The sequence below is a fragment of the Myotis davidii genome, unplaced genomic scaffold, assembly GCF_000327345.1.
Source record: "Myotis davidii unplaced genomic scaffold, ASM32734v1 scaffold67, whole genome shotgun sequence".
Taxonomy (NCBI): domain Eukaryota; kingdom Metazoa; phylum Chordata; class Mammalia; order Chiroptera; family Vespertilionidae; genus Myotis; species Myotis davidii.
In genome coordinates, this window is record NW_006298521.1 from 1,098,462 (window position 1) to 1,111,094 (window position 12,633).

At 60.1% G+C, this 12,633-nt stretch overlaps 1 protein-coding gene across 2 annotated transcripts in view; it reads right to left on the minus strand.

The window, feature by feature from the left end:
• FBLN1 (fibulin 1) overlaps positions 1-12,633 on the minus strand; it is a 57,294-nt gene that overhangs the window by 25,990 nt on the left and 18,671 nt on the right. For both annotated transcript variants that reach the window (XM_015570748.1, XM_015570749.1), the window contains exons 10-13: positions 12,432-12,557; positions 11,290-11,409; positions 10,443-10,574; positions 8,671-8,794 (exon numbers count right to left, since the gene is read on the minus strand). In XM_015570748.1, the coding sequence (XP_015426234.1) occupies positions 8,671-8,794; positions 10,443-10,574; positions 11,290-11,409; positions 12,432-12,557 (502 nt within the window). The remainder of the gene's footprint in view (positions 1-8,670; positions 8,795-10,442; positions 10,575-11,289; positions 11,410-12,431; positions 12,558-12,633) is intronic.

Genomic DNA, 12,633 nt, shown 5'->3' on the forward strand with positions numbered 1-12,633 from the left:
TTCTCACCGGCAGAGCCCCGGCCCCAGTGGTCAGGGCCACCAGGGCTCCTGGGGGGCTGCAGAGAGGACCCCCGGAAGGATCGTCTTCCCACTAGCAGCCCTGACTGCGGCCATCGGCCAAGTGCTCGGCTCTGCACCGCCACGCCTTCCCTCTGCACTGTCAGCGGGTACGACCCCATTGTCCAAATGGGGAAACTGAGGCTGAGAGAGCCAGTGCCTTCCCAAGGTCAGAGTGAGGAAGCAGACTCATGCTTGGGCGGGAGGTCTATTCCCTGTTCCCCTCTAGGCCTGGACTCCAGGCCCAGGTCCTGTCTGTGTCACAGGACCAGCCAGGACTCGGAACAAAGATGGGGACAGACTCTAATTTCCCGTGACAGGATGGGGACAGGTTCTCACTTCCTGTGACAGGAGGGGGACAGATTCTCACTTCCTGTGCCAGGATGGGGACAGGTTCTCACTTCCTGTGACAGGAGGGGGACAGATTCTCACTTCCTGTGCCAGGATGGGGACAGGTTCTCACTTCCTGTGACAGGAGGGGGACAGATTCTCACTTCCTGTGCCAGGATGGGGACAGGTTCTCACTTCCTGTGACAGGAGGGGGACAGATTCTCACTTCCTGTGCCAGGATGGGGACAGGTTCTCACTTCCTGTGACAGGATGGGGACAGATTCTCACTTCCTGCGACAGGATGGGGGACAGATTCTCACTTCCTGTGACAGGATCAGGACAGATTCTCACTTCCTGTGACAGGATGGGGGAGAGATTCTCACTTCCTGTGACAGGATGGGGACAGGTTCTCACTCCCTGTGACAGGATGGGGATAGGTTAAATCTTCCTATGACAGGATGGGGACAGATTCTCACTTCCTGCGACAGGATGGGGGACAGATTCTCACTTCCTGTGACAGGATCAGGACAGATTCTCACTTCCTGTGACAGGATGGGGGAGAGATTCTCACTTCCTGTGACAGGATGGGGACAGGTTCTCACTCCCTGTGACAGGATGGGGATAGGTTAAATCTTCCTATGACAGGATGGGGACAGATTCTCACTTCCTGCGACAGGATGGGGGACAGATTCTCACTTCCTGTGACAGGATCAGGACAGATTCTCACTTCCTGTGACAGGATGGGGGAGAGATTCTCACTTCCTGTGACAGGATGGGGACAGGTTCTCACTCCCTGTGACAGGATGGGGATAGGTTAAATCTTCCTATGACAGGATGGGGACAGATTCTCACTTCCTGCGACAGGATGGGGGACAGATTCTCACTTCCTGTGACAGGATCAGGACAGATTCTCACTTCCTGTGACAGGATGGGGGAGAGATTCTCACTTCCTGTGACAGGATGGGGACAGGTTCTCACTCCCTGTGACAGGATGGGGATAGGTTAAATCTTCCTATGACAGGATGGGGACAGATTCTCACTTCCTGCGACAGGATGGGGGACAGATTCTCACTTCCTGTGACAGGATGGGGACAGGTTAAAGCTTCCTGTGACAGGATGGGGTAAGGTTAAATCTTCCTATGACAGGATGGGGACAGATTCTCACTTCCTGTGACAGGATGGGGACAGGTTCTGACTTCCTGTGACAGGATGGGGACAGGTTCTGACTTCCTGTGACAGGATGGGGACAGGTTCTGACTTCCTGTGACAGGATGGGGACAGGTTCTGACTTCCTGTGACAGGATGGGGACAGGTTCTGACTTCCTGTGACAGGATGGGGACAGGTTCTGACTTCCTGTGACAGGATGGGGACAGGTTCTGACTTCCTGTGACAGGATGGGGACAGGTTCTGACTTCCTGTGACAGGATGGGGACAGATTCTCACTTCCTGCGACAGGATGGGGACAGGTTCTCACTTCCTATGACAGGATGGGGACAGGTAAAAGCTTCCTGTGACAGGATGGGGACAGGTTCTCACTTCCTGCAACAGGATGGAGACAGATTCTCTCTTCCTGTGACAGGATGGGGACAGATTCTCTCTTCCTGTGACAGGATGGGGACAGATTCTCTCTTCCTGTGACAGGATGGGGACAGATTCTCTCTTCCTGTGACAGGATGGGGACAGATTCTCTCTTCCTGTGACAGGATGGGGACAGATTCTCTCTTCCTGTGACAGGATGGGGACAGATTCTCTCTTCCTGTGACAGGATGGGGACAGATTCTCTCTTCCTGTGACAGGATGGGGACAGATTCTCTCTTCCTGTGACAGGATGGGGACAGATTCTCTCTTCCTGTGACAGGATGGGGACAGATTCTCTCTTCCTGTGACAGGATGGGGACAGATTCTCTCTTCCTGTGACAGGATGGGGACAGATTCTCTCTTCCTGTGACAGGATGGGGACAGATTCTCTCTTCCTGTGACAGGATGGGGACAGATTCTCTCTTCCTGTGACAGGATGGGGACAGATTCTCTCTTCCTGTGACAGGATGGGGACAGATTCTCTCTTCCTGTGACAGGATGGGGACAGATTCTCTCTTCCTGTGACAGGATGGGGACAGATTCTCTCTTCCTGTGACAGGATGGGGACAGATTCTCTCTTCCTGTGACAGGATGGGGACAGATTCTCTCTTCCTGTGACAGGATGGGGACAGATTCTCTCTTCCTGTGACAGGATGGGGACAGATTCTCTCTTCCTGTGACAGGATGGGGACAGATTCTCTCTTCCTGTGACAGGATGGGGACAGATTCTCTCTTCCTGTGACAGGATGGGGACAGATTCTCTCTTCCTGTGACAGGATGGGGACAGATTCTCTCTTCCTGTGACAGGATGGGGACAGATTCTCTCTTCCTGTGACAGGATGGGGACAGATTCTCTCTTCCTGTGACAGGATGGGGACAGATTCTCTCTTCCTGTGACAGGATGGGGACAGATTCTCTCTTCCTGTGACAGGATGGGGACAGATTCTCTCTTCCTGTGACAGGATGGGGACAGATTCTCTCTTCCTGTGACAGGATGGGGACAGATTCTCTCTTCCTGTGACAGGATGGGGACAGATTCTCTCTTCCTGTGACAGGATGGGGACAGATTCTCTCTTCCTGTGACAGGATGGGGACAGATTCTCTCTTCCTGTGACAGGATGGGGACAGATTCTCTCTTCCTGTGACAGGATGGGGACAGATTCTCTCTTCCTGTGACAGGATGGGGACAGATTCTCTCTTCCTGTGACAGGATGGGGACAGATTCTCTCTTCCTGTGACAGGATGGGGACAGATTCTCTCTTCCTGTGACAGGATGGGGACAGATTCTCTCTTCCTGTGACAGGATGGGGACAGATTCTCTCTTCCTGTGACAGGATGGGGACAGATTCTCTCTTCCTGTGACAGGATGGGGACAGATTCTCTCTTCCTGTGACAGGATGGGGACAGATTCTCTCTTCCTGTGACAGGATGGGGACAGGTTCTCTCTTCCTGTGACAGGATGGGGACAGGTTCTCTCTTCCTGTGACAGGATGGGGACAGATTCTCACTTCCTGTGACAGGATGGGGACAGGTTCTGACTTCCTGTGACAGGATGGCGGCAGGAGATACCTGCATTCAGGCCCATCATACTGTGGAGACAGCTGCCTTAGGAACCAGAGTGGAGGTGGAGCCCTAGGCCTTGGCCGACCTGCCCTGGAAGTCCTGCCACGTGGACTGTTTAAATTCTCCAGTTGGAGCATCTACCGCCCTCGTCTTCCATCACGCCCCCCACCAGCTTGGTGAGTTTTCATCCTCGTGCTGGGTTACTTGGGCTTATTTCACACTCACGTGGTGGGTGAGCGTGGTCTCCTTTACTGCCTACCTCAGCCTCTCTCTCAGGACTGATGGCGCCCTCCCCCCTGGCCACCCTGGGTTTTAGAAAGGCCGGCCCTGGGGTGGGCTCATGGCGCTACAGGTATGTGAGGAACGGGCACACTGAAGAGCGAGCCATGCCTGGGAGGGAACCCGGAGCAGAGGGAGAAGCAGGAGAAGAGGCGGCCTGGACCCGAGACAGCCCAGCCGCAGAGACAGCCAAGCCCAGGCCAATGGGAGCGCTCCAGGCGACCTGACCTGGGCGGTGCGGCTTCATGCTGCCCATCCCACCCGCTCACTTCCCTTCACACCCTTCTCCTCACTCTACTGACGGGAGACAAGCTCCGCGAGTGCATGACTCCAGGCCGCAGTCAGTGGCTGAGGCAAGTCAGCCCCACTTCAAAGACTTTGCATCCTCTCGCTCTCTCTCTCTCTCACACACACACACACACACACACACTTGCACACACACACACACATGCACACACATGCACGCATGCACATGCACGCACTTTCACACACTTGCGCACACATACACACACTTGCATGCAGGAGCAGCTGCTTTAGAAAGGGCCCGGTGCGCCTGGCCAGCAGGTGGCGCTAGTCTCCTTCAGTGCGTTAAGCTTGCCCACCTGTGTGGCCTGTCCCCTCTCCAGGGACAGGGTTTGATTTGGAAACACTGACTCAGCACGTGTGGATGGGGAGGAACGGGAAATGTGCGTGACGTCCTGGTACGGCTTCCGCAGTCATCACACACACACAGCCAGACATGCCTTCCTGCTCACGGGTCCCCACAGTCCCAGCCCCACAGTCACAGAGCCCCCAGCCCTCCTGGCACTGGGCATTTCTCAGCCTGACTCCTAGGCCGCTCGCTGCCCAAGGGCGTGGCAGGCGCCCTGGCTTTATCTCCGTGCCCAGCATGGGCGCGGCACCTCCTGTGTGTTCAGCAAACGTGCACGAGTCAGCATGGCCCCACTTTCCTGATCGGTTCCAACATCAGCCGTTCTGTCGGGCAGTGCCCTGTTGTACCGAACCGCCCGGAACACCTGCTGCTGCTTCTGGCAAACCTCCTGCAGACAGGGAAGGGCACGGTCTTCATGGGTCTACCAGCGGTTCTCAACCTTCTGGCCCTTTAAATACAGTTCCTCATGTTGTGACCCAACCATAAAATTATTTTCGTTGCTACTTCATCACTGTCGTGTTGCTACTGTGATGAATCATAATGTAAATACCTGATATGCAGGATGGTCTTAGGCGACCCCTGTGAAAGGGTCATTCGACGGCCAAAGGGGTCGCGACCCACAGGTTGAGAACCGCTGGTCTAGACTGAGGCGGGTCCATCACTACATCTATCACAGAGCAGAGGGGAGCCAGCCCCTGGTCCCCGCGCCTCGGTGTCCACCTCATCGTGCACATGAGAAGAATGTGCCCCAATTTTTTAGTCACAATACCCCACATTCCATGAAAAAGTAATTTTGAAAGCCACCGCATATCAGAGAAAAAAGGTCCTCAAGGCCCCGCCCTTCTCCCGGGACACAAGGCCATTCTGGCCACCCCAGGCTGGTTACGCTTGCCGCTGTCCCTGACTTTCACGCTCCTGGAGACTAGCCCCAGGAGCCGCCAGGGCAGGGCCTCACCCCCCGCCCGCCGGCAACTGCGCCCTCAGGCCAAGAGCCGTGCCAACCAAGAACCAAGGCTGCCCAGCCCGCTCTGCCTTCTGAGACCATGAGTCTCAGGAGGCTCCGCGGAGGAGAGAGGATTTCCAGTTCCACCCCAGGCGCCGGGACCCGGGGACACCCCTCAGGCGGGCAGGGGGGTTGTGTGATCAGGATCTGAACAGCCTGCTCGGTCCGCGAGGCCTGGCCCCGTGGTCTGTGGCCAGCCTGCTGGCCATGCTCCAAGTACTGCCCTTGGTCACCAGGGACACTGCCCAGGAGACTGCATGGAGAGAGGGAGGCTGAGGCCCAGCAAGCGAGGGAAGCTTCCACCTTGCCCCTCGAGGGCCCTGAGCAAGCCGCTCTCGCTGAATGGCAAACACAGACGGGCTGCCTCCAGCCTTCCCAGTGCGGCTCTAATGCAAACCCTTCCCACGGTCACGGAACCAGGTCATTAAGAGGAGTTATGAGGAGGAAGGAAATGGGCTGTAAAATGGAAAATTCCACTGATGCCACTTGTCAGTGACTTGTCACTATGTTCCCCCTAAGGGATCGGTGCTCCGTGGCCTCTGAGGAAGCCCCCGACTGGACCGGGCAGCCCTCGACTTGGACTCCAGGCTGGTCAGTGATTCCTCAAGAGGGGCCAGAACAGGAGAGAACTGTAACCAGACAGATTCCTGGGAGCAGCAGTGGCGCCCTGTGACCATGTGGCCTGGCAGGAGCCACGCCCCGCCTTCCCATCGGAGGGCCGAGGAACCCAGCAGCCACACGGCCGGCCGCCAGAGCGAGGCTGCGGGGAGGCCGCAGAGCCTCTACTTTGACGCTGGGTCCGGAGGAAACCCCGGCAGGCGGACCGCCCTCCTGGCCACCACTGCGCTTTAAGACCAGCGCTCACTGGCTGGCGCCTGGGGCTCATCCCTGCCGGTGCTCACTGGTCCCCAAGGCCTTGCCAAGCAGGGATGACAGATGCAGCAAGGGCTCCTGGGTGGCCAGAGACTGCCCCGAGGCCACGGCACTGAGGAACAGGAGAGCCACAGACTGGCAGTAAGATAGGCCTTGGGGTGCCCACCCAAACCCCGCAAGAGGTGAACTGGAGCGAGCTTTATGGAGCGGGCTTTGCCCCCCAGTCACAGGCCATCCAACAGGAGCCCAGAAGGGGGGCGTCCCCACTCCCGGTACCACTGAGGACATGGAGGACATGAGGGGACCTGCTTCCGGTCAAGGTCTAGAGACCTGCCTGACTACAAAGCCGTATCAGCATCCCGGGTGGTGAGAACAGTCACGGGCCTCGCCTGGCCTCCTCAGGTCAGGACCCTCTCAGCTTCACTCTCCGCCTGTTCCACTGGGTGGCACCAGTGAGCAGTAATGGGCCTTCATACAGCAGCCACCTTCCCTGGAGGGGCCCCGGGAGCCGCCTGCTGCCTCTCGCCCTTACAGTGGGTGGGCCCACGTCCTGCCCTTATTTATGAAGAAGGACGATCGCCCTCTTTTCCAGCCCAGGGAGCAGGCGATGAATCCGTGAGGTGGGGGCAGACCAGGCCTTCGGGCATCAGCCGCTCGGTGAGGCTACGCTGCTCCTTGCTGAACACCCCAGGTCACTGCTGGGAGCTCCTTCCTTCCCTGTTTAATGGGTGACTACACCCCGCTGTGGTCGTGCCCTCCACCCCCTCCCTCTCTGCCTGCCTCAGTTCTTCCTGCTTCATTTAAGCACTGCCTAAGCCAAGCGCCCCCTGCCGCCACCCCAGCTATGTGGGGGCCCTCCTTGGTCTCAGGACCCCCGAACTCTGGCCATTGCTGGTTTTGCAGTGCTGCTAGTGGGCAGGGGCTGGGGGCCTCTCAGCCCAGGTGCCTGCACACAGTAGGCCTGCGATGAATGTTCCCCAAGCAAGTCAGGAAGTTTCTCCCACACTGAGGGTGGCGAGGGCTTCCAGAGCGCACAGCAACTGAGGGGAGGTCTGCAGATTTCACACAACCTCGCGCACGGTGCCAACCCGCCCAGCCGCAGCTCAGGAGGCGTGAGGACCCGCACAGGGCGGCCTCCTGCCTTCTACTCTCCTGGCTGTGTGTTAGAGGCCGGCGGCAAACAGCAGAGGTGGACGGAGCTGTGGGACAGGGGACTTACAATGACAAAGGGCAGCACAGCCTCCATGAAGGACACGGGATTCCTTAACCAGAGGAGGGCCACCGCCCGCTGGCCGTTGCGTAACCACAGCCTGTTTGGAAGGCTGCGCACTCACAAGCCCAGTGCTGGAGCGCTCTCCCGACCAGCCAGGAAGGAAGCGGGTGCTGGGTTCCAAGCAGACAAAACACACGGGGCGCAGAGCAGCCCGGGGGAGGGCGAGGCTGCCAAGGGCTGGGCTGTCTGAGTCTGGCTGGAACCTGCTCAGGGTTTCAACACGCTGGAGGCCGGGCCAGAACCAGGAGCCAGGGCCCTGGGGCTGAGCAAGTGGACATTGGGGCCTGGTGGACTGATCCTCCGGCGGGAGGGGCAGGCTCAAGGTCAAGGGGCCAAGCCCACAGTCAGCCCGGCTGGGTGCTGGCTTGGAGCCATGTCCAGGGGCCGGAGGACAGCTCGCGTATGCACATTCCTGAGATCGTCTCCCACGGGGAGCTTTTCCTGAAACAACTGACCGTGGTGCCAACCGAGACGAAATAAAACCAGGTGGGATGGTGTGCGGTGGACGCAGAGACCTCACTGCTCCCTGAGGAAGGGGATCCCTAACACCCTGCAGGCAGCCCAGGGGCCTGGGACGGTGGGCTCACAATGGCATATGGCCATGGAATCTCCCACACGATTCCCCAAGCCACGGGGCTGAACACAGTCCGGCTTTCAGACGGGTTCTCCTAATAGCGATGCCCCAACCTGTCACGTGGGCCACCCGGCGTCGTCGCCACCTTCACCTGATTGAGAGCATCCTGACATTGGTGTCTTACAGATGAGGAAACTGAGGCCCAGAGAGCTGCCCCAGACCAAGTTTCCCACTGGGAAACAAGAGGGCTGGGTTCTGCCTGGCTCCACGCACAGGCTGCTGGGAGAGCCGGCCCGCTGACCTCCAGCTCCGGGGAGACCTTGGTATCTGTGACCAGTCTCCCTGACATTCAGGGGCCTGAGAATCTGCAGTCCTGAGTTTCCCGAGACCCCTGCGGGGGGCACACTCATTAACCACCTGCCCAGGCTGGGAGGCGGACTCCCAAGAAGGCCGACACAGACAGACAACTGACGGCCGAGGGACTTACGTGTCCGCGGAGCGACGGTAATTCTCCGGACACTCGAAGGACAGACAGCGGAAGCTGCCCTGGATGTTGAAGCACGTCTCATTGATGGAGCAGTTGTGTATGCCGGTCACACACTCGTCAATGTCTGCAAGAGACCAAAGCAACACAGTGAAGGCCGAGGCGACCCGAGCAGTCCCCACCCACAGACGGGGGAGCTGGGGCCTCCTACCAGCTAGGGTCGGGTGGGGATCGAGCCATCCTTGCCCTCTGTTGACTGCTCTCTGGAGCAGCGCCCTGTGCCAGCTCTTTTATTTCTAGGACGTTTAATTTATAAAGTGTTTACTGATTATTCACAATCCCTGGAATGAGCATAACAATGATTACAGCTAAACTCTGATGCCCTGGAAATGCTTCACCGAGTTCTCTTAATTCTCCTAACAATTCACTGAGGCAAGGACTGTTTCCCTCATTTGGGGGGAGCTGGCCTAAGGTCAAACATCTTGTAAGTGGCGGAGCCGAGCTTTGAACCCGGGCAGGCTGGCGCCAGGGCCCACGCTCTGACCAGCCAGTGCCTCTCCCGAGGCTCATCGCCCTCACCTTACATGACTCAGAACATGCCAGCGAGGAAAGAGGGAAGCTGCGAGCCCCGTGTGACAGATGAGGAAACCGAGGCCCAGTGCAATTCTACGTGGTGCCAGGTGTCCAGGGTCAGCGATGTCTGGGCTGGACCCTGGACATGGGAGCCTTCCCCCTGCCCACAACCCTCTGGAGCAGCCAAATGGTGGGGCCCAGGGGACATCACCGAGCCAGGAGGCATCTCTTAAGAGGGGCTGAACGCCTGACCTCAGTGGAGAAAGTAACACTTCTAATCTCACTGGCCCAGAGCCCGGGCTCAGGAATGTGTTTTTGCTGCGTCTGGCAGGACCCCGGGGCTGTGATGAGGGAGCCTGGGAAGTTATCTGCTCCCTCAGAAATGTGAAAACAGCCAGGACCAGCTGCAGGGGCCTCCCAGGACACGCCCAGCTGCTGCCTTGGGTCAGGGTCACCTTCTTCAAAACCAGAAATGACGTCTACAGAACCGGGGGCCTCCAGAGCCTCTGGGTCCCCAGCCCATGTGGGGGCTCTGGAGGAGGGGGCTGGACAGGTCTGATCTCTAGATCCAGCCTCGGGGCCAATCCCAGAGGTAAGGCAGCGACCCAGGTCACTCGCTCACAAAGGTCTCCTCAGCACCCCCGTGACCAGGACAGGCACAGGCTGCAGGATGACCCCTGGAGCACATCACATATGGGAGCCCAGTGTCCCCAATCCGTCCCGGCCAGAGCCAACCCCCAGCCCCAATGGACCCTCCCAGCCTTAGAGACCCTGGAGTTGTCACACAGCCAGACCACACCCTCCCCTCGTCTGGGCAGGGGTGGCCACCTTAGCTCCACCATCTGCTCACTGTTTGCCCTTAACACCTAGCAAGGTCTGGGGTTTGTCAAATGACTGACTGTGAACTCAGCAAACGTGCTGTGGCAGAGTCCTCGGTGAGGACTTCCCATTTCCTCCCGGGCGCGCCTCTTCCTACAGGCCATCAGCCCCGGTCCAGCCCTGGGGCTGCCGAGGGCAGGGTGGAGGGCTCAGAACCCTCTGTGGTCAGGGGTGCTGGGGGCGGGGGCAGGTGTGGGAGACCAGGGTACCCATGGAGGCCTCCCCTTCCCTCCCTGAATGCACCCCGCCGATGGTGTGGCCCCGTCAGCCCCAACACCAGAACCTCAAGCGTGCCCCGCGCCCGCAGAGCCCAGCTCGCTCACCCTGGCAGTTGCGTCCGTTGGGGGCCAGCCTGTACCCAGTCGGGGGGCAGCTGCACTGGAAGCTCCCGGGGAAGTTGATGCAGCGGTAGGAGCAGATGTGGCCCCCAGTGGGCAGGGCGCACTCGTCGATGTCTGCAACAGCAAGGCCCACCCTCAGTGCCGTGTGGCCCAGGCCGGGCTGCGTGTCCCCAGGGGCCCAGGCTGGGGCCAGGGTGGGCAGCCGCACAGGGCCAGCTGCACACGGGAGCCTCGAAGTGCCGGGGCTGGGGCGGCGTCGGAGAGCATCACATCAGAAGGGGAGACGGGCCCAGAGAGGGGAAGGAACTAGCCTCGGCCACACAGCAAGCTCACGTGGGGAAGGAGGCGGGATGGGGGCTGAGCAGAGGGGACAGGCGGGGCTTCAGAGGGACCCAGGTCAGGAGCCCGCGCTGGCAGGGCCTGGTGCTCAGCATGATGAACGTGCTGATGGAGACCCTCCCGGAACGGCAACAAGCCCAGCGGAGTCCAAGGAAGCGCTGGGCCAGGCGCCGTAGGAAGCGCTTCTGACTCATCGCCAGGGTGCATCCCCCGACTCCCTGGAGAGTGTGGGGCGCACCCATGCTGAGAAGGAGGGCCCACGCCAGGGAGGGGCCCTCAAAGGTCAGGGATGTGGTGGCCCCGAGCCCCCTCCTCACCCCGGGGGTCCCGGCACACACGGTGATCACCACCGTTGTGTGTTTATTAACGAAACACATGGCGAGTGGCTTAGCTTCTTTCCCAACCTCACCCTCAGGGCGGGTTGGGACGCCCAGGAAGTGTCAGGCAGAGGGGAAAGGCGCTGCACAGACGGCGCAGGGAGCAGACTCACCTTCGCAGGTGACCCCGTCCACGTCGCTGAGCTGGAAGCCGCGGCGGCAGTAGCACTGGAAGGAGCCGTAGACGTTGGCGCACTCCTGGCTGCAGGGGCTGCTGGTGCATTCGTTCACATCTGAAAGAGAGGGTGCGCGGGGTCACCTCAGAGCCATGGCCCCCGGCCCTGGGGCCTTGAACAGAGGCAGAGAGCCGGAGGTCCTTGAGTGCGGGGCTGGGGGTCGCCTGGGGTCCCCAGAAAGACAGAGGGCTGGATCCCCCATCCCCACCACGGCCTGCCTCCAGCGGCACCCTCTCCCATTGGGCGGCAGTAACAGCCTCTGACCCCAGCTTCCTCTTATTCTGGGACCTGGGGCCTCCGCGCCTGCACCCGGCTGCACCCTGGCCCGGGCACTGCCCTGCGTAGAACAGGGCCTGCCAGGCAACATGGGGGATCGTCGGGGCTGTCACAGGTCTCCCTCTCTGCTGACCTCAGAGCCTGGCCCCACAGAAGGCGAGGCCTGTGCTGAGGCCCAGCATGTCCAGACCCTGCGCTGGACACAATGACCACCTGGTCTCCACCCATCGGGGCCAGTGTCACCTGAGAAGCCAGGCTCTCGGCACCAGGAGCCCGTCCAACCTCCATCACCCCACCCCCGCGCACTCAGAGACCCGAGCCCTCAGCATGCAGCCTCCACCGGTCCTCTGAGGACGAGGGCACCGGCCGCCCTAAAACACCACACACCCAGCACTTAAAGCTCCCCTTTGTTTTGGTGGAGCTGAGAGCAGCGAACACCAAGGTCTCTCCCCTGCCAGAGTCCACGTAACATCTGACCAGCTTTTGTTTCTCTTTGGCGCATCCACCCCACTTCCCCCATGAGGCCACCAAGGCAGGCGAGGTCAGCCACTCCCCACGGTCACGTGAACAACTGGTGGCTCTGTGGCTCCGACCCCGCACAGACCCCACACTCTCCCCGCATCTGCCCTGTCGCCCAGGGGGCGGCTGGGCGGGCAGGTGCGTGGCCTCCGGGACGCAGGGAAACTCGCGCAGCCCCTGACAGCAACCTTTCCACAGGCGCGTCCCCCGCGAACCTGTCCTCCCACACGTGCTGGGGACATGGACGTGGGTCAGTCCCCGCGGGCCGCCTGGCCCGGCCTCACCTTCGCAGGAGCGGCCGTCGGGCGCCAGCCGGAAGCCCGCGGAGCAGCTGCAGTGGAAGGAGCCCAGCGTGTTCTCGCACTTGTGGCTGCACAGGCGCCCGGAGTAGCGCCGGCACTCGTTGATGTCTGCAACGCAGCGGGCGGGGCTCAGGGCTCGGCCTCCCCTCCATGTCCCTCAGCTCCCTTCTCAGACAGGGGGCAA